This window comes from Equus quagga, chromosome 1 (genome assembly GCF_021613505.1).
Source record: "Equus quagga isolate Etosha38 chromosome 1, UCLA_HA_Equagga_1.0, whole genome shotgun sequence".
In the NCBI taxonomy this organism is placed as follows: domain Eukaryota; kingdom Metazoa; phylum Chordata; class Mammalia; order Perissodactyla; family Equidae; genus Equus; species Equus quagga.
The window spans coordinates 94494205-94515494 of record NC_060267.1 but is presented as its reverse complement, the minus strand read 5'-3'; the positions used below and the strand labels follow the sequence as shown (position 1 = coordinate 94515494).

The 21290-nt window shown below is 54.8% G+C and overlaps 1 protein-coding gene across 1 annotated transcript; it reads right to left on the bottom strand.

Moving 5' to 3' along the window:
- Nucleotides 1-1142: 1142 nt before the first annotated feature.
- LOC124246896 (ficolin-2-like) lies at nt 1143-9274 on the bottom strand. Its single transcript, XM_046675634.1, has 9 exons — nt 9071-9274; nt 7233-7346; nt 6547-6600; nt 6110-6145; nt 5129-5161; nt 4546-4673; nt 3970-4099; nt 2929-3063; nt 1143-1860 (listed from the first exon to the last, which is right to left on the bottom strand). The coding sequence occupies exons 2-9, from the start codon at nt 7282-7284 to the stop codon at nt 1622-1624; spliced, it is 807 nt and encodes a 268-aa protein (XP_046531590.1). The 5' UTR covers nt 7285-7346; nt 9071-9274; the 3' UTR covers nt 1143-1621.
- Between the last annotated feature and the right edge of the window lie 12016 nt (nt 9275-21290).

Here is a 21290-nt window from a genome sequence, read left to right as displayed (position 1 = left end):
AGAAATGATTGGGTATAATTTTATAGTGGCTATGCCCTTCGTTTAATAATAAACCATAAAATCAGTGAAATAATAAACTGTAAAATTGCATTTTAAAGTTTGACAGTTTCTGTCCTGGGGATCCATCAGGGCCAATGAGTGAGTGGATGTGGCCTCTGCCCCCAGGCCCAGGGCGAAGGAAGGGCCACTCCCTCCCTCCTGCGGCCACTCCCCAGGCCTGTCCCTCTTGGTCCTGCGCTGACTCGTCCGGGCCTCAGAGCCAGCACGAGGAGCAAGAGCGGGGATGGGGTCAGGGAGCATGAGGCCGGGAGCAGTGGTTCCTGCTCTTCAGGATACGGCATCTTCCGGGAAAGGAGAGAAAACCGTGGGCGCTCTCCCAGAAAGTCCCAGGACACACCACATTCTCCAAGGTTTGCATGGTTCTTAAACCAGCTAAGACCCGTCTGAGGGACTCTTGGAGCACAAGGAAGGGAGCAGCCACCTTAGACCCTTCTAGATGCTCGCCAAGTAGACAGTGAGGCCAGAACAGTCATAAGGGGGTTGGGGGACTGGCCAATGCCCAGACAGGCAGACCCGACTGAGGACACAGGGACCTCTCAGGGCATGGGGGGTGCAGCAGGGCGAGAGGGCCTGGCACCCTCCTCAGCAGACACAAGTCCCCAGGCTAATGTCACTTTCATCTCTCAGATGGCCTGGTCAGGAAAAGGGGTGTCTCTCCCTACTCCGCGTCTGTGCCGGCTCAGCTGTGGGGCAGCTACGCCCTGGACACTTCAGTGAAGTGAAGTCTCTCCCCTCTCCTAGAGAGCTCGGAGCAGCCATGCCCGCCGCCTTATTTCATTTGAGTTCTGTTTTTGGTGTGGGATTCACAGGCATACAATCACCTTTGTAAGATGCCTGAGGATGGGTTGCGTGAGTCCCATGGGAACCCAGGAGCCTGGGTGGTGTGGGTTAGTGGGGAGAGGGGGTGCCGAGAGGGGGGGACCTGGACAGTCCACTTCATCTCTGAGCCAGGGGTCAGCCACCACTTTCTTACAGGGCTGACTAGAGTAGGACCTGTGGTCCTATGGTCTCTGTCTCCTACTCTACTCTGCCTGCAGCTTGATTACTGCCGGGGAGAACAGAAAGCAGACAGAGACGATGGGGAAGCGATAAAAGTTTATTGGCACACGGACAGTGTGGCCCTGCCTTGCTGACTCCTGTCTGAGACCATCAGAAACTTCCTCAGCCCAAAGGGCACCTACAGTGCCAAGTCACGGGGAGGCCCAGACAGGCGAGCAGACATGGGAACACAAGCAGGGATCAGAGCAATGCAAACGATGATGGCATCCCGTGTCTGCCTTTAGAGTAAGCAAATATCTTTGTTGCAAATACGTGTTGCTGACGAGACCTGGTGTGACAGTCACTCTTATGGTCACGGATGGGAGAGAAGGGGTGAAGATGGTCAAAGGCACAAAGCTGAGAGGTGCCCTGCCGAGGGGCCTGGAGGAAGCCCCTCCATTCGCTGAGGATAGTGACCCAGAGCTCCAGGTCCCTTCCTGATGAGGGCTTGGGGACAGGCTCTCCCACCCGCCATGGCATGTGGAAGGACCTGACGGCAGAGGCTCCGGGGCGGCTGCCCGGGCTAGTAGGGCTGCACCTTCATCTCCGACACCATGTAGCTGTAATAGTTTTTCCCAGAACTCCAGGTAACACTGTTCTGGGAGCTCTGATTGGGGAGGTACTGGCCATTCAGGTTGGACGAGTGACAGTTGTCGTACCACCAGGCCCCCCGGTACACCTCAGCACAGTTGGAAGAACTCTGGTCGTTGTCTTGGTCCTTGGTGGAGAAGAACCGGTCGTTGTGGGCTGTCAGGGAATCTCCTGCTCAGGGAGAAACAGGGTGGTGTCGGTGCCAGAAAAGGTCCTGCCCCGGGCCCTGCCTCCCGCTCCTCATTAGCGCCGCCCTCACTGGAGAGACGCATCACCGAGCCCCGAGGACAGAGGGCCTGCCTGGGCCTTGAGGCAGAGGGAGCAGAAGGTCCATGACCCGCTCCTGGTCCAGGACCCCCTCCACACAGAGCATTGCTTCCCTCCTCCAGCCGTCACCTGTCTCCTCCAGGCTCCCCCAAGACCATCAGACCTGTTCTGGCCCCTGAAGTCCCTCCTAGCCTGCTCCTCCTCTCTGGGCTCCGTCCCCCATCTCTGGGTCGCCCGGTGAGGACAGCACCGCCCTCATCCGGGGGCCCCCTCCATCTTCAGCCCTGGGCATGACGCTCACCTCCGGCTCCTGCCGTTCCCGCCCCCCTGAGCCTCAGCTTTGCCACCTGCAAAATGGGACGATGGGCCCTGCCCCGTTCCCTCCTGGAGGGCCCAAGTGAGGTCGTGCGTGTCGGGGGCACACACTCGAAGGCTCCCGTTATCAAATGCCCGGGGAGCGCCTTGCTCTCTGCAGCTCTGGGTGCGACACAGGTAAACGGGCTCCTGCTGGAGCAGCTCTCAGCGCCTTCATTGCACGCTGGGCTTCCCAAGAGGACGCTCCGTAGGGAACGCCTCCCCAGGTCACGTGGCCAGAGACGCCTCTAGGCAGAGAACATCCTACAGGGCTCCTGTTCCGTGGAACACAGTTTGGGAACAGGGCCCTAAGACCCCATGTGGAATGACCGTCGTGTTGCAGGTGTCAGCAGCGATGAGGGTCAGTAACGTCCGGCCCCACTCACGACACGCAGACACGGCCTTGGGTGCAGGACCTGATTATGTCACTGGTCCCCATGCTACACAGAGACGTGGAAATTCGTGTCTGCACTTACAGACGGAGAGGCTGGGGCCCAGAGAGAGGAGGCCCCAGCCCAGGGTCACCCAGGGGAGACGGAGCCGGGACCCTGGGCAGTTCTCTCTGCCCCCCAACCTGGCTCTGAAGCCCAGGCCACTCTGCCCGGTGCGGACTCTCACCTGCGTTGCCCCCGACGAAGGCTCCCAGGACCAGCTTGTACTTGTCCGCCTCGTCCGCCAGCTTGAATGACCCGTACTTGGCAAACTGGCGGTTGCCCTGGAAGTCCACGAGGTCGACCTGGAGCTCACTGGTTCCTGGGGGGAAAGGCTTTCAGGTCCCAGCAGAAGGGACCCTCTGGCTTCAGGCATGGCAAGGGGGAGTTTGGGTGGGTTTTTAGGGGAAGTCTGAGCTTGGCCTCCAAGGGGAAGTTTCCTCAAGTCCATATAGCAAGTCCTTGATTGTGTTAGGGACTGTGGAGCCCCGCTGCCCACGGCCCTCGGCTGCACCCGGGCTCCCCGCTCGCGTTCATCTGATGGAGCGCGGCGGTGTCTGCCTCAGCACAGCCGTCCTCCTGGAGTGGGCTGTGAAGTCATGCACAGCCCAGGGTGGGGAACTGCTTTAGTCTTTCCTTCGTCTGGGGAGGAGCGGTGCCCGCTAGAGTAGCTGTCTTAGGAGAGGGGCATGTGATCCTCGGGAAGGAGGAAGGAGGGGCGATTTTGCCGTCTCCCCAGGATCAACGACCAGCTGACACTCTGGGCAGGTGAGCCAGAAAGTAAAGATGCCGCCCTCATTCCAGACCCCTGCAGAGTCAGCCTGCTTGGGGGCTGACAGAGGACCAGGGCGCAGGCGGGGCTCTCTTCCCCTGAGGCAGCAGTTTTAGGGGAGGAGAAGTAGTGGGAGGTGGAATTAGGGCTGGGGGTGGGGCCCAAACCCCGAGGGGCTCCCTGTCCCTCCTGTCTGGGGTTCTAAGCTGCCAGGAGCCCATGGGTGCAAGAAGTCTTCTCTCCAAGGTTCATAAAGTTCCCCAACCCTAATGTTCGGAGAGATGGAGGCAGGGCACGTGCGTCCTAGGCTGGCACAGTAATACCTCCTGCTCTCGGAGTTAACCCCGTGGGTCAAGGAGGAGCAGGGTCTTCTGTCCCAAATGGCCCAAGTCTAAGGTCAGAGGCATGTGGATTTCAGAACCCCGAGACCACCAAAGCCCCCGGCACGGGCCCTACCCTGGGCGGTCAGGGCGTGGATGTTGTCGTTCCCCAGCCAGAACTCTCCCAGCTGACTGCCAAAGCCCCGCTTATACGCGGCCCAGTCCCGGAAGAAGTCCACGGAGCCGTCGCTCCTTCGCTGGAAGACCTGTGGAGGACGACAGGGCTCGGGAGACCAGGGCAGCCCCCGGGGACCTCGGCCACACGTGGGAGCAACATTTGTAGTTCACAGAGCATCCTGGGCCCAGACCTCAGGGCCTGTCAGGAGGGTGCCCATATGTGACCAAGGAGGAAATGCAGGCTCAGAGAAGGTAGGTGACAAGTTCAAAGCCACACAGCTGGAGAGTAGCAGGCTTCCTCCTGGCCTCACCCCGGGGCCTGGACTCCCTCCCACATGGGTTCACCACCCACCCGCATTTCCCGTTCTCCCCGTCCTCAGTGAAAGGAAGGGGCCAGCCCGGGGCTGCAGGGACAATTTTCACAAAGGCTACAGAGAGAGTTCTCCGCCAGGCGTAGAACCCGGTCTGTGAGAGTCCCAGGCACTGCCCCCTCTGCCCAAGGGCCACGCGGTGTCTCGGAGATCCTGACACTCACCGTCCAGCCCCCGCCGTCCGTGTCCATGTCGCACAGCACAGTCAGGGGCCGGCAGTCGCGCAGGTAGATGGTGTGCCAGCCGCTGAGAGTCTGGCCACTGGTGAGCAGCTCCTTGCAGTTCCGAGGTCCTGGGGACGGAACCCTGGAAATGGATTCTGGGACAGGGAGCCCTGGGCAGGGCGGGCGCAGGGGAGGGGGCAGGAGGGAGAAGCAGGCACAGGGGGCGTCCACACGGGTGGAGGGGGACTCTGAGGCCCGGGGCAGAGGTGCGGCCCTCCAAGGCCACCCAGTTGTGATGGCCAAGCCCAGTCCCCCTGCCGTCCCCACCTTCCGGGCTGCCCCCACATTAGTCCCCAGGCACCTGGCCTTTGAGGTTGATTCTAACATTTTCAGGGCATGAAACTAGGAATGTCATCCCTGGTCCTTCTGCAGGCAGGTGACAGGTGGCCAGGCTGACTGCTGGCCTAGGTAGTTGGCTAATGGAGAAGCACGGGACAGGCGGAGCCTCTGGTCTGCTGGATGGGTGGGGGCCAGGCTGGGGTCCACAGGCCTGGCTGGGGTGGTGGTCGGGGCCCTCACCCACCTGTTTGACAGTTCTCTGGTTCCCAAGGCTCTCCTGAAGAGGGGGCAGACGGACAAACAGGTTTTAGAGGTGGGAAGTCCAACCCCTGGTCCCCCAACACAGAGCAGAAAATAGAGGCACGTTCTAGCTCTTTCCAGAGTGGCGATGGCTACCCATTGGAAAAGCCACACTGGCCCTGGCTACCTGGGGTGGCCCTTCCTGTGCTCCTGGGGAAAACTGAGTCACTAAGTTTTTATTAAACGTCCACTTCCTCCAGCTGCTCCATCCCGAAGAGAGGGGCCTCGTCTGCGGGGGCCAGAACAGCCTGTCTCTGCAGGTGGACACGGGATTGGGGGGGGCTGCTATTTGGGGGTTTGAGCATCATCCGGGCATTTTGTATATTTAGACTCAATGTGCGGTTGAGCATGGGGTTTTCAGAGCGTAAATATTCTCAGGTTAAATGAGGGATGATTCAGGGGGCTGCCTTTCCCGGTGCACAGCTCTCTGATTTTTCTGAATATTTTGCAAGGAAATATATCAGAAAATATTTTATATTTTATGAATTAAATATAGGCCTATATAGCATATAAATATATTCACATTATATTCGTGTCCATGTTTATATTTACGTATATATTTAAATGTCTATATTATATATTTACATCCCTTCTGTGAACAGAGCTGGCTGCCAATGCTCCTTGCCTCTTCTGGGCGACCTTAGATTTTTAAACATTGCCCCAAATTTACAACAACTCCAGGAAGAGAATTCAGGAGAGGACAGGACAGGGCCCTGCTCTGGGGTCCAAGGCCCAGGCAGGAGAGAGGGGGCTGGTCCCAGCTTGGAGGGGTGTGTGGACCCCCATCCTGCTGCCCCCTGCAAGGCCACCTCTGCCTTGGAGGGAGGCGTGGGCTTCCACCCCGATTGCCGATGCTCCAAGCCCTGGGACCCCACCGCCTGGACGGTGTCGGCCGAGTCATCGCAGGATGGCAGGACAGGCTCACCTTTCTCTCCACAGGCGCCCTTCTCCCCTCGGTCTCCTGGAGAGAGAGAAGGGTCAGCACAGAACCCAGAGGGACGGGACACAGCTCAGGCCCAGAACACCTGGTCAGCCAGAGAAGGACTCATCCTGCCCCCAAACCCCTCCCGTGGCTGGAGCGAGGTCGGGGGAAGGGGGCAGGTAAACGGTGGAGAGACCCCTGCTCTGACGGCCAGGGTTCTTCAGAAATCAGTGCTGGGCTGTGGTGCAGATTCCCGCCTTGGGCAGCGTCGGGTGTCTGCCTACAGACCCAGGCCCAGGTTGAGCTGCGTGTCCTGTTTAGGGCAGGGTCGGTGGCTTAGAAATGACACATGTGACAGCCCAGAAGTGCCCTCTCCTCTTTCTCTACGGCAGGGTCTGGTGGTCCTGCTTGTGGGTCTTCACGCATCGTAAGGCTGTTACCTTTGTGCCCCGGTGGGCCTGTGTTCCCAGGGACTCCAGCGGGGCCTCGTTCTCCTGCAAATCCCAGCACACATCATTGAGCAGAACTCCCAGAGCCGGAGACCGGAAAACCCACCTTGGGAACCCCTGCTCCTGTGGGGGCCTGTTGATGTGGTGCCCCCGGGTCGGACGCATGGGAACCAGAAGGAAGGGGAGCCTGGACCAGGTGAGAGGCCAGGATCTGGAGACCAGCGCTGCTTCCTGGAGGACCAGGGCTTTAAGTCCCAGCCCCAGCCCTCACCGGGGTGACAACCTGGGAAACTTTCCTAATTTCCGTGGCTGCAGTGTCCCCATCGGAAGTGGGTCTCTGGAGACTTTCAAACCCAGAGCTCAGGATGGACTACAGAGGGACACAGGAGTCAACTTGCTGGTATCCACAAATAGCAAGGGTGAGTCAGGGCTAGAAACCACATTTTCTGCCAAAACGCATGCACTGAGAGCTCCTCAGGTGATTCAGAGACCAGCTCCCTCTAGGGAATTTCAGAAGCCCCCGTGGGCCTGGGGGAGTGGGCTTCTGACACTGGCTCCAGCAGGGTCAAGACCCAACCTCCCGACCTGGGAACCGTGTGTGGTGTTGCCCACCTTGGGGTCTCATTTGAGAAGAGCAAGAACTCAGTGGAACCCCCCACCCATCCCGGAGCACATACCTTTCTCTCCAGTGGCACCTATCTCTCCTTTGAGCCCCATAGCCCCGGGCATCCCTTGGCAGCCTCAGAGAATGGTGAGCTTGTCGGAGCCCTCCAGACCCACCATCTTCACCTCTGCAGAGAAGCACAAAGTGCCAGTCAGGGCGCTCGTCCCGGGCCAAGGGCCCCGCAGAGCTGGCAACAGGCGCCCGACGTGAGGGGATCTGCCCCTGCAGTGACCTCCGGTCTGGGCAGAAGGCTCTGGCCAGTGTCACCTGCCTCAGCTGAGGGTCAGCCTGGCAGTGAGCTTTTCCTGCCTCTGGTGGGCACTGGTCAGGAGGGGAGTTGATGCAGGGCAGAGCCCTGGCATCCGAGTCCACGTTGGAACCCAGTTCCTCAGTGCTGTGTGTGTTTGGGTAAGTCACTCAACCCCTCTGGGCTTCTGTCCTCTGAGCTGCCAAGAAGGACAGGAATAGGTCTGTGGAGAGGATTAGATTAGATGATGCAAATTTTAAAAATCCTGGTATAATTCAAGGCGTTTGAAAAGAGCTGCATCAACAGTGGGTAATTTCAATAAATAATAACAATAAATATTTACAAGAAGCTTTGGGAATTTGGGTCAACGTAGCATTTTCACCCTCAGATCTTAGGTGACTATAGGAGTCCTGAGCCAGAAGGGCTCAGAAGGGGTCCGTGTGGGTCCCCTGGAGAGGGGACATGTTTGACCCAAGGACACAGAGCAAGTTCCAGCCGGACTGGAACCAAGGAATTATTTACTTTTTGAAAATATATTTTAATTATACTTATTATAAACCTAAAATATCCTTTTGAGAAACAGTTTAGAATATATGGAAATGAGCGATGCCTCACTGGGGACACGGGCAGCTTCCCGTCTTTGGTATATTGGTCCATCCTCACCGGGTCCTGGCTGGTCAGAAGCAGCATAGACTTCATTTTTTAAATTTGCTTAAGTTTTCTCACTAACAAGGGGTATCTGGCAATTTTAGACAAGTTAGAAAATAAGACACATTTAGGGAAGAATATTAACCCACCCACAATATTACCAGCAAAGGGCATGTGTATCTCCTCCCTAACTCATACCAGGCCTTTCTCCGCAGTAACGAATCATAAATGATTTTTCCCGGCCCCGCTCTAACCCACAGCTGTGCCCCTAGGACACTTGGAAGCCCCGCTTCTTAGATTAGCTCCTTGTCCTCCAGTGAGGTAGAGAACCACCTGGGCCAGAACCTTCCCCTGGGGGGCAGGGGCGATGGGGGGAGCAGCAGGTGAGAGCTGCTGGAGGGGAAGGAGCCTGTGGGGACAACGTCACCTAGCTGTACCATCTCAGGGACACAGTGGGAATCCCCTGTCCCCAGAGCCTGGCAGACCCCAGATGGAAGGTCCTACAGCGCCGGGTGGGAGGTCTCTGGCCATCTCCCAGAGTCGGTGACAACAGCACAAAATCTGACCTGGGCGGTATCCTGCATGCGCTTTGCTCCTCACACGACCTGTGGACGGGACGCTGCTGGTTGCCCTTCCATGGAGGACCCCGGGGCCCATGGGCGACAGATCCCGGGCACGGTCCTCCTGCTGACCATGAGGGCCAGGGTCTGGGCCCAGCCTGTCTGACTTCAGAGTAACACCCACAACCTCTGCATGAGGCTGCGTCTACGTCCTTAGGCTTCAGTCTCCTCTTTTGAAAAATGATGCTTGAAACACACTGTCACCAGGAATAATGAAACAACGTTCACGAAGGGTTTAGGGCGCGCCCTGGTGCGCAGTAAGTGGTCAGTGAGTGGAGGCTGTCAGCTGTCGGACCTGATCATTGTCGGGTCCTCCTCACCTGGCTTCTGACTCACCTGGACAGGTGTCGGCAGCCGAGGCCACGACGCACAGGGAGGCCATCGCCAGGACGGCGAGCTCCATGGCCGCGGCTGCTCTGCTCCTCTCCATTGTTCTGGTCATTGTCGCTGAAGGGGTTCCTCCACTCTTATAGGCCTGAGGCCGCCCACTGTCACCTCTGGCTCTATTTCCCACCCCCAGTGGGGACGGTCACCTCCTCCTCCAGGCCTGTGGCACCCACTGGAGGCGGAGACTCCCTCAGAGAATGTTCTTTTCCAGGGCCCCACATCCTGCTTGGTGAGCATCCCAGTTAGGTGCTTCCTCTGTAATGGGCCTCATTTCCCCTCGCAAGGACACTTCCTTCCCAGCAACAAGCTCCCCGAGGGCCTATGTGAGGAAGGGCCAGCCTGCCTGTTTGTGTCTTTAGGAAAAGCCCAGCTGCCCCCTCTCATGGCCCAGCTGCCTGGACAATACCCCGAGGCCTTCCCAGGAGGGCGGTGTTCACAGAACCAGCACCTGAGGAATTCATTTGCATTTCCTGGGCTTCGGGTCTGCAGAAGCTGGTCTGGGATGGTAAGAGAGGTGGGGGAGGAGAGCAGAAGGTCTGCAGGGGGAGATTTCCCTGCACCAGCGTGCAGGGGGTGGCTTCTGACCTCGGTGGACCTACAATGGGAGAGGAATGAGGGCCGCCAGACCAGGAGCATGGCGCAGGGGACGGCGCCTGGCCCCTTGACAAGTGCCAGTCCAGCCAGTACTGCAGCGAGACCACGGTGTGAACGTGGCTGCGGGCCGGGGGTGGCGTGGAGTGGAGGAGGACACTGCATTAAATTGCCCCCGGGACCAGTTGCCTCCCACCCGGGGGAGGGAACCGCCAGGACGGGCAGTCTCAATGCTTTTCCACACCTTCTGGAAGAGCCAAATCTCAAAGCAGACTGTCACCTGGGCTTGAGTCCAGTTAGAGACAGGGCAGCAGGTCTGTGCCCCAACCCCACTGGCCTCCGGCCCCCGTCCAGGTGTGGTGTGAGAACCACGAGCCCGCGTCAGACACCATCACGTGGGAAGCTGGGTTCCACGGGAGCACAGGCCCAGAAAACACCCGTTGCAAGGCCTGTACCTGCAGGGGAGGAAACATCAACTTCCCTCGACCCGTGTTCTGAGCTGAGGCTCCTGCACCATCAGGTGGATTAACGAGAGAGAAACAAAGGGAAGTTTATTAACACGTCTACCTCATGGACACAAGGGGGCTGCCAAGGAGATGAGTGACTCCCCGAGGAGGCTCAGAATTTGGGACTAAAGACCATCGTCATGGGGGAAGGGGGCGCACAGCCTCATAGGGGAGGGGACTTGGCCTTGGAAGGACAGACGGGACGTACGACAGTTGGTGACAGTGTTTCTGGGTGCGGTGTCGACTTCCAGTCTCTTCTGGGACGAGTTGGTCCTCCTGGTTCACGAAACCCCCAGGGAAGGGAGGACCCCTGAGGCCCATTTGGAGGGTCCGTCTTTAGGCAGATGAGCGTGATCAGAGGCGGCCTGCCCGGCGTCTGCCATTTTCCAAGCGCCCTGGCTCAAAACAGCCAATGTGCCGGAGCGGCAGATCTTGGGGTGCGTGTTCTGCTGCCCTCAGCCTGAGCTTCTCACGACCTGGGAGGGGCTGCACCCAGCACGGGGCAAACTCGCTGGGAGAGGCGTGTGTGGAACCCGGGGATGTGGCCTCTCTCGTGGGCCTTCTTTCAAAGTTGGGGGCAGGACAAATGCCCGGTGAGACCCCTCGGAGCTGAGGCTGGGAGCCACCGCATCCTCCTGGCTGCCCTGGTCCTTAGCAGTCTGGACGATGCGAGTGGGGACTGGCCTACCCCAGTGGCTGTGAGCTTCCCACCGAGTGTGGACAGGTCAAGAGACTGAACCTCACAGTCTTACTAGCTTAGCACAAAGAAGTCTGCGTCAGTTTCATGTTTTGAACATGGGCAATATTTACGAGAATTTGGCCTATTAGAGTATCAACCTGATAATCCAGTTAAAAACGTGAACTTGAGTAGTGGAAGGAGTTAGTGATTTTATGTGGACATCCTGCTGTGTTTATGTAACTGCAGGCCCTCTAGGGCCAGTTCAGCTGATCCCATCTGATCAACAGAGTCCTTAAGATGGTTTTCAGGAACTGAGACCCCTTGTCTAGTTCAGGCCGGTTGAGACCACCAGCCCATCAGCTGGGCCTGCGCAGATGCCCGATAAGTGAACTTTTCGATGTCAAAGGTCTGAAAACTCGACCCCCAGATCGTGTCAAGGCCGCCACTGTGTGAACACACCTCCTTTGAGGAGGCGTGGAGTCTGACGGAGCCAGCACAGACCGTCAGTCACCTCCCCTCTCCTCACCTCCGATCGCCTGTCCCTGTCCTTCAGACCCCCCACTCTCCACCCCACAGATGGAGCCCCCGGCCCTGGATCGGGGAGACGGATCCGAGGGTACATGCCCGTCTCCTTGCAGATCCATCTAGCAATAAAGCTGATTTGTTTTCCCAAAAGCTGAGCCATAATCATTGGCTTTTTTAATGCACGTTGGGCAAGAGAATCCCAATTTTGTGCAGTAACATTTATAGTTTTGGAGCAGTTCAGAGACCCCTAGGTTCATCACAGTTATATGTTTACAATATAAGATTTCTAAAATTTACCTTATACTCAGAAGCTTTCTTAAAGTAGACAAGTGAAATGCTGAAATACAAATTTGAGTATATATAAATGCAATTAAAATGTTTAAAGCTGTTGAATTAACTAATCAGTGAATGGACCCAGGAGTATTCATAGGCCCCTTAAAGAGAGTCACTAAATTTCCCTATGACGTATAGAATAAGTTTTATGCACCAAACTTAAAAGCTCAAGGAAGCACTGGACTTCTCAGGTTGTAATCTTAATAAATGAACAAATTAAATTTGAATCAATTTAAAATATGGTCACACACTGACTAATATTCTGTGCGCAAGAAACGAAATACCACTTAGGGATAAAACACTGCAGAGGAAAAAGAAAAATTCAGGGACCATTCACCACTGTGCCTTTGAGGGCATTGTTTGTTATGGATGGGAACTGAGGCCCAGAGAAGGAAGGAGACTTCCTGGGGGCCACACGGCCTGCTAGTGATGAGCAGGATTAGAATTCGGCACCCTCGAGTGCAGGGGATGCTCGTGCGTCCACCTCCTGCCTCCCTTCCAGCCCCGCCTTGCTCTGTCCCAGCTCTCCAGAACCTGCTCTCTGACTCCTGACACAGGTCTCCGCCCCCCCGTGAGGAGCTTAGACACTGTGCTTGGGCTCCTGATCCAGTGCTCCTTTCACCGCACAACCCTCATCCATTTACCCCTGCACAGGAATCAGACATTCCCAACTGCCCTCGGGAGGTTCCCACTGGAGCTGGCAGGTCACTCATGCGGCAAGTGAAGGTTCGACTCACGGACAGGGATCATAAATTAAAGTCCTGTCATTGGCTGCTTTGCCCTTGCCCTCTATCTCTGCTCCAGAATCTCAGACTTCTCTGACTGTCGGCCCTCTAGAACCATCCTCTGGGCCAGTACACAGGGGACTTGGCTTCTAGTTTATTGGCCTCACAAGCAAGAGAGAAGAGGGATGTTTAATAATCATCTACGATGTGCCACCACTGGGCTGGGCCCTGTGACACAGTGGGAAACACAGCAGACAGGTCCCTGCATTCTCGGAACCTGTTTCATGGAGGGAAGAGAGAAAATAAGCAAGTGACACAAAGATTTAGTAAGAATGTGATACGATATGGTATAATTTGAGAAAGGAATGTGTGCTACAGAGACTATATAAACAGAGTGCAGGGTTCACGGTTAATCAGATGGAAACAAAGCTTGAGATCTCTGCGACTTCACGCATCATAGTCATCAGAGTCCAACGTGGGTGCTCCGGGCCGGCGCCTCTCCTCTCAGCAGGGACTCCAGACCCACACCTGCTCCAGCATGTGGCTGCCACCCTCCACACACGGCTCCTCTCCTTTCGGTCATCTTCATTCCAGGCAGCCTGAGTGGAACAGAGCACAGAGGCTGCTGCAAGGGCAGCGGCGGGCCTGGAGGGCCTGTGCCTCCCACCCTTTCACCCATTTTCCTTTGGCCAGCCCTCTACCCCAGGCCTGCCTGACCCCCAGGGACACTGAGGGGGAAGGCAGCCTGGCGTGTGACCCTGGGAAGAGAAACGGGTGTTGCAAAACACACAGGACAATGGGCGGAAGATATTCAGAGTGCATTTTTCAAGGTGACTGTTTGTGTGGTGTATCTTTTTCCACTCATCAACTTTCATCCTTGTGGAGGAGGTCACTGAGAGGTCGTGACCCCGGCTGATCTGTGAGCTGGACCCAGGCAATCAGATTCTCCTCACCCCAGTCCTTGGAATGGACACTCTGCCTACTGTTCCCACAGTGGGAGCAGTCTCAAGGATGTGGCCTTGAGAGTAAGGTGTTGAGGCCATCTGGACAGTAGACATGACTGAATCCAGGTAAGGTTCTAGATAAGTCTTTAAGATTCTGGCGGGCGAGTGTGGAGATGTACTCATCTTATGGCCTCCTAAGACAAGCCTTGTAAATAAGTTCCCTTGACCTGCCACCTATAAGTCTGGAGTGGTCTGCCTCTTTCTTCCGTCTCTCCCTGCCCTCTGTGTACAGAAGTCGGATTAGGAACCAAGAGTTGGTGAGCCGGCCAGGAGACTGAAGAAGTGGGCCTTGAGAAAGAAGCATCCATGGGGAAGATCCCAAGCCGGCCATTGACCTGTGTGTGTGGGGGGGAGGACGGCCTGTATGTTAGATGCTTGTGGACCACAACGTGAGCATGGGGATGCCCCCCAAAATGCTGGCTGCATTAATGCGCTTTTTTGAGAAACCGCATTGTAACGAAGAAGGGAAACGCATGGCTGCACAGGCGTCTGGCCTCCACTCTGGGCAGTTCAGCTGGCCACCAACGCCCAGCTGGAGGCTGAAGCTCGAGTTAGAAAGTGGGAAGAAGAGCTGAGTCGGAGCAGGATGTGCGGTGTCCACTACTCTGCCAGCTTCAGGGCTGGCAGACAAGGCGGGAGAGCAGAATAATACGTTACAGACATCAGCGTGCTGTTTTGCAAAGCTAGGAGGCATGAGCTGCCACAGATTAAGGCCCAGGTGCTTGTGACAAAGGCTGATAAGGACGCTAAGAGGTGGAACCCTTGGGGACGTGAGGAGGGCAAAGTGGAAGATGTTGTGCTGATTGACGTGAGGCAGGAGGAGTGCCCTATGCCATCTGACCCCGAGTACAAAGTGAAATTTTAATTAGCAATTACCCTAGAAATATGCCCCCAAACTCCCAGAAGAATACTTGCATTCTTTCTCCATCCCTTGAAGTTGTAAATATTATGTCTTTGAAATTAAACACCCCAGGAGATAACCAAAACTCTGCCCACAGAGACCAAAGGAAAAAAAGGGAGAAGAGGTTTTTCACAATACAGACTCTATAGAAGCTCCATTGCCCAAAATCTAGTCCACAGCCTTCACTAGGGCAAATACAAATCTCCAAAGTCTTCTCCATAAATACCAGGAAAAAGCTTTAGCCATGAGGGTGGGTAAACTTAACTTGTTCCATCTGCCAGAGACACATTTGGGTTCAACTGTTTTATAAAATACTGAGTTTTGTATTGTTGTACCCGATTCATGGCTAGAGTTTTGGAATGAAAGGCGTGGGGTCTCTGACTGTGTCTATCTATGTGTTTATTATGTCTATGGGTATGTATTATATATATATGACGTTTTTCTACCTCCAGAGGGTATTGCCAAAATTATTTTGTGAAAGAGCTCTATTTAATTGGCATAGAGAAAAATAAGCTTTAATATCAATAATGTACTTACGTAAAACTGAAACTTCATCTTCTTTCATCTGATAAAAGGACAACGTTTTCTTGGACTATTAGTCTATTCTCGATAAGATCGTGAAAGGTTTTTCTTTACCTTTTAAGTAATCTACCTAGAAAACAAAGATTCTGTTTTGTCTTTTTATTCAAAGGTTGGCACCTGCACTAACATCTGTTGCCACTCTTTTTTTTTTTTTCTCCTTCTCCCCAAAGCCCTGCAGTAGATAGCTGTATATTCTGGTTGTGAGTGCCTCTGGTTGTGGCATGTGGGACACTGCCTCGCATGGCCTGATGAGCAGTGCCATGTCCACACCCAGGATCCGAACCCGTGAAACCCTGGGCCACTGAAGTGGAATGTGCAAACTTAGGCCATGGGGCCGGCCCCAAAGATTCTGTTTTTATCAAAATAATTTTCTGTGCGTCATGTTGTCTTTATCAGCTCTTTGATTACTTAAGAAAACGGAGTCTTCTCTATGAAAAGAGCTAGGGGTTTTTACAACTGTCCAACTTTCTGTGTTTGCCTAGGAAGACTTTAATCGTCACTTTGGTTAAATGGATAACTAAGTCTTGTTTCACAGTGACCTACGACCTTATCTAATCGTGTTTTAAATCTTCTGATATGTTTGACAAACTTCTTAAAAGTCAAACTCTAAATGAACTCTTGTTGACTTTGAACTAACTTTAAGATTTTCCAGAGGGCCTCTGGAACATCTCAAAAGATATATTCTCTCTTCATATAACAGAGATGATAAACTAATTAGGCTTATTTGACATGTTAAATTTCCCAGGAAGCACTGTGAAATAAGAAGTTACGCTAAACTTTCTTTAGGGTGTATTTGTATGAATCTCCTAAAAATCTGGTATGTCCTGGTATAATGTTATCAGTCATAATTCTCAAATGTACGTCACAGAAATATCTAAATTTCTTTGTCAATTGCATAATAATGAACTCTCATCAGATCTTTAACCATGGCCATTTTGAAGTCTTTTGTCACTTAAAGACAATTATTGTTTTATTCCAATGCTTTTGCAAAAGTGTTCCTGTGAAAGTGCTTCATCTTCAAGGAGATTCGTGGAAAAGCTTGGACAAGTACAGGTTTCTGACAACTAAGGCCAATTTGCCTTCACGTGGGAGGGCCGATCACAGACCTTTCAAGTGCTTCCCCAAGGCCACGTGCACAGCCCCACAGCGTGTCACGGATCGGTAGCCCAGGATCTGTCCCTGTTCTCCTTCCCACAACGGTAGGATGGGCCCATTTCGTTGAGGAGACAGAGGTAACGCGTGGAGACTTGCCTCTGCTGCGGGACGCTCTGCAGACATTGCTGGAACATCTGCAAGGGAGAGGATGGGTGGTCAGCGCACAGAAGTTTCAAGGCCCAGGTCCTGCCATAAAGCTTTTGGGAGTCATTGGGTCAGGGAAGATGCATGCTGTTCTAGAAGCTGTGACTGATAAGATTTAACCCTATCCAGGCCCTCAGAACGTGAAAAGGGTGCAAACCTTTTAAGGATTTTGGGGGTTTTGAAGGACTTTTATTCCCCACCGGGCACAGTGCCTCTGCCCCTTACACCGCCTGGTAAAGAAAGGGCACGTGTGGGGCTGGGGATCAGAGCGGCAAGCTGTCTTCGAGAAGGCAAAAATACGAATGAAGCAGATGAAAGCTCTGGGCATCTCCTAGGCTGGGTTACCATTTGGGTGAAATGTTTCTGTGGCTCTGGAAGGTGTGGGTTGGGTACTGTGGCAGAGACAGAAGGAGACAGTGCTCCTAGGATTTTGGTCCCTGTTCTGGAAGGGGGTCAAAACCTGATACACCCCATGGAGCAGCAGCTCCTGGCAGTGCACACAGCACTCCTCTAGGTACAGCCTCTCGTGAAGGAACCGTGTGTCACGATCAGAAATTCCCTTCCGGTCGAGGGGTACCTTAAGAATATGTTCCATTGACACCCCTCTGCCATGGCTCAGACTCCCTCTTTGACTAAGTGGCAAGACTGTTTACAGCAGAGGAGCACCCTGTCCCCCAGCCCACTGTCTCTAGAAATGGGGGTGCTACTAGGCCCTGTAGAGTAGGGAGATCCTCCAAGTGCTCCCGCCCCATTCCAGTCGCGGTTCCTGCGGCCTGTAGAGAGGGAGTGGGGCGATTTCCCGCTGATGCCTAGAAGCCTGGAAACAGGAATGAACCACAGCAGCCAGTGGGCTGAACTCAGAGCGGTCTGGCTGGTGATACACCATGAGCCCTGGCCGTCAACCCTTTGCACTGACAGTTGGGTTGTTCTAAGGGAGTTAACCCTACGGCTTGGACAACGGGAAGCCGAGGGGTGGATGATCATGAATAAGCCCTTGTGGGGTCAGGATAGGTGGGAAGACACTTGGCTTCACCTGCAAGCACCTGAGACGGTCCTCACTGTCTTCCATGTTCAGGCTCATAGGGCGCTGACACTCCCTGGCAATCAGGATGCTGATGTCCCAGCCCGGGTACGAGCCCTAACCTCTGATCCTTCAGTAGACACAGCAGATCGGGTTCATAGAAAGAGTGGCCCCTGCAGGGCCCAGGTGGGATGGTCTCCTGCCAGGGATGCCAGATGGCCCTTGATGCACGTGACTCGGTTAATGCAGTCACAGCATGTCCTGTGTATTCTCAACAACACCCAAGGCAACTGCCAAAGGAGTCTGGGGTCATCCACCCGAGTTCCCAACAAGCGACAGATTGGCAAATTGATTACACTAATCCCCTCCCTCTGAGTGAGGGTTCTAAATACGCCTTGGTTTGTGTGGACACTGCAACTGGTCTAACCCAAGCTTTTTCCTGTCTTAGTGCAAACCAGGCTGCCACCATTATGAGATCAGAGAAGCTGAGTACCGTGTATGGATACCCTCATCAAATGGACAGTGTTTGGGGGTCACATTTCAAAGGTCGTGATGTACAAGGCCGGGCTGAAGAACATGACGCTGATAGAAGTTCCATCTCCCCGATAACTCGCAAGCAGCAGGGTTGGTAGAAAGGAAAAGGGGAAGATTAAAGCAGCAGATTAAATCACTAACAGGTAAAACCACGTTGGCCGGAGGGACTAGAGTGCCGTGCCAGGCTTCAACACATTTGAGTGATCAACCAGCAGGGCCTGTTGTCCCGTGTGCCAGACTGGACATCCCTGCCGAGGCACCCAACACTGTGAAGCCATGGAAATCCTGGGAGACAGCCATTGCCCAGACTCTCACCATGGATCAACGTCCTATGCTGCTGAGAACACCAAGCCCCTCACACCGGGGTGGGGCGTCATTTACTGGAATTTGCAATGAGATGTCCCACCGGGATGGGTGAGTTAACTTGCACCCCTTAGTGAGAGGGAACTACTCCATCCCCACTGGGATCCAGCTGTCCTGCTGCAAGCTGGACCTGTGGAAATGCACTATACCTGGGACGGAACATGCATCTTTGAGAGGGGAGAAGGTGGGGTCCTGGTCCAGCATACCCTGCCACCGGTCCCTCTCCACACGCCTGATAGTGCTGCCTCCCCCAGCCAACATGTGTGGTATGCACAACTAGATCAAGTTCCTAAAGCTGCCAGCCTACCTCTCCTCAAGGCCAGGTGGGCATGTTCTGCTTTCCAGTGGTACCATCATTTGGCCGCCATCTTTGTTCCCTCCGTTGGCCTGGAGGACGTTATAACACACATAGAAGCCCTTAGTAAGTTCACCCAACAAGCCTTAAACAATAGCCAACAAAGCCTGTCTTCACTGAACATGGAAATCTCTAATGAGAAAAGCTGTCCCCCGGACAGGCTGGCCTGGACATTATCAGCGCCTTGCAAGGAGGCACCTGCGCCATTATCCAAACAGAGTTGTGTGTTCACAGCTGATGAGTTGGCTAATGTATCATCTTTATTAAATCCCGTGAGGACACAAGTGAATGCCCTGAGGGACTCGACCCCCAGCCTAAGGGACTTAGCAAATCAGTGGTTTGGATCATGGGGCTCTTGGTGGGAAAAATTGCTGCTCCTAATGGGAATCCTTATCTTAATCTGTGTTTTCTCTTGCATGTGCGTGTACTGTTGCTGTGGCGTCTGCCTCCACCGCAGCCAGACACCTGCCAAACAGACACCTCCGTGCTGGTGGACCCCTTGCTGATCACGACCCAGGCTGCACTGGAGAAGGGGGCACACGAGATTGTGGGAGCCGGTCACGAGGGATGGGCTGTGGGAGGAGGTCATTGAGAGGAGGTGACCACCAGTTGACCTGTGAGCTGGACTCGGGCAATTGGGGGTTCCTCACCCTCTTCCCCGTCCTTGGAATGGATGCTCTGCCCCCCGTTCCCACAGTGGGAGCAGTCTCAAGGACGCAGCCTCGAGAGTGTAAGGTGCTGTTGAGACCATCTGGATGGGTGACGTGACGGGACCCGGCAAAGAGTCCATATAAACTTTAAGATTCTTTTCCTTTTTTTTCAAAGATTGGCACCTGTGCTAACATCTGTTGCCAATCTTTCTTTTTCTTCTCCCCAAAGCCCCCCGGTACATAGTTGTGTATTCTAGCTGTGAGTACTTCTAGTTGTGGCATGTGGGACGCCTCCTCAGCAGGGCCTGACGAGCGGTGCCATGTCTGCGCCCAGGATGTGAACGGGTGAAACCCTGGGCCGCCAAAGTGGAGCACGCGAACTCCACCACTCGGCCGCGGGGCCGGCCCCTAAACTTTAACATTCTTGTGGGTGAGTGCAGAGATCTACTCGTCTCGCGGCGCCTGAGACAAGCCGCGCGAACGCCTTCCCTTGCTTCTCACACCAGCCACGACCCACCTGGAGGGCTCTGCCTCTCTCCTCGGTCTCTCCCTGCCCTCCACGTGTGGGGGCCAGTTTGTGAACGAGCACTCCCGTAATTAGAGTCTTTTCAATAGTCCTAACCATTAATGCCTCTCAGTCTAGTGGTTTCTAGTTTTAAAGTGAATTGGAGAAAGTCCCAAAGGGTAGCAAGATTCTTGCACTGTCGAACACGTCAGTTCCCGACATGTGCCTGGGAATTGCGCTTCTCTCAGATCTACGTGCTATCCATTTGTCTATTCGGGAAAAAAAACAATAAAGCAGGATGTTTTGTGCATGTGGCTATTGTTGAAGTGTTTACTCCTGGGAGGTTACTGGAAAGTGATATTTTCCTGGCTGGGGCACAAAAACAGACCACAACGTCCAGAGAGGCCGGTGGGTGGTCACGCCCAACTTGGGTTCAGCAAGGCAGCCCTGCCAATCTCCCCAGCTAGCACGTGGCAGCCTGCAAGCCACAAGCGTGGCAGGTGAGCCGGAAGGAGAGGGATGAGCCCCAGCTCCCACCAGCCCATCAGCTTCTTTGGGCTCAGTGAGTGATGGGAATGGCCCCAGAACTGGGCCAAAGTGTGGGGTCTTCTGGGCCTCAGGATCTACTGGACACCTGGCCACAGTGAGGGTCCCAGGTTGTGTTCCCCAAGCGTGTTTCTCCAGAGGAATTCTGTTGGTGGAGCAACGTCCCTTCCTAGGCTGCAGTCAGGTCAGGATGGGCTGCAGGGGCGCGTGGGGAGAGGGGCCGTGGTGAAGTGAGCCAGTCCTTCTCTCCTCCCCGGCCCACTTCTTGGATGAAACCCAGACAAACAGCCACCACTTCCACGCCTGTGTGCCTCACGTGTGGTCCTCAGGGCTGGGTGCAGCGGTGTACCTATCTTGACACACGTGGTCAGGCTCTGCTTTTTCCTGGTTCCAGGTTTCCATGTTACCACGATTGCGTGCCAGCACTTCTAAATCATTCTATTTGAGGTCCTTGTCACCCCTTTATTGGGTGGCAGTGCCTGGCACAGAGAAGGCAGTCAACAAATTGTCATCAAAGGCTGAGTGAATGAATGACTGCTTGGTAGCAGAACCTTCGAGAATGGGAGGTCGGGGCAAGGAAGGCAGACAGGGGAGTATGCTTCCTACAGGAGGCCTTCTCCCAGGGGAAGAGCCCCAGCGCTGACACTGCCCCTCCCCCCGCTCCCCACTAAGAAGACGTGGGACTCTCCCGGGTGGGTCTCACTCAGGAGCCCCTGGTCTCAATGGCTACTCTCCTCCGCCCTTTTCCTGGGGCTCGGTCTGCTCACCTTTGAGGCTGAGTTCACAGCACCTGCCTCCAAGGAGGTGGAGGCCGGCCTCTCCTCTTCCCAGCCTCCCTGCCCACACCCATGGGGTACTGCTCCTGGAGCGGTTCCAGGGCCTGAGGGTCACCGACTCCTTCAGGCCCGGCTGGCAGCTCGCTCTGCAGGACGCCTCTCTCAGAAAGGTCAGCAGCCTTCCGCCCGCTGGATTTCAGCCAGCTCCCTGTGCCAGCAGCTCAGGCCCACGGCTCTCACCCTCCAGCCTGCCTCTCTCTCTCCCTCCTGATTT

Excerpts from the sequence above, each read along its gene's own strand:
- LOC124246896 (XM_046675634.1), bottom strand. The coding sequence starts at position 7,284 with ATGCCCGGGGCTATGGGGCTCAAAGGAGAGATAGGTGCCACTGGAGAG. Across the intron at positions 6,601-7,232 it reads AGGTGCCACTGGAGAGAAAG|GAGAACGAGGCCCCGCTGGA; the intron begins GTATGTGCTCCG and ends TGGGATTTGCAG. Across the intron at positions 5,162-6,109 it reads GGGCGCCTGTGGAGAGAAAG|GAGAGCCTTGGGAACCAGAG; the intron begins GTGAGCCTGTCC and ends CCCCCTCTTCAG.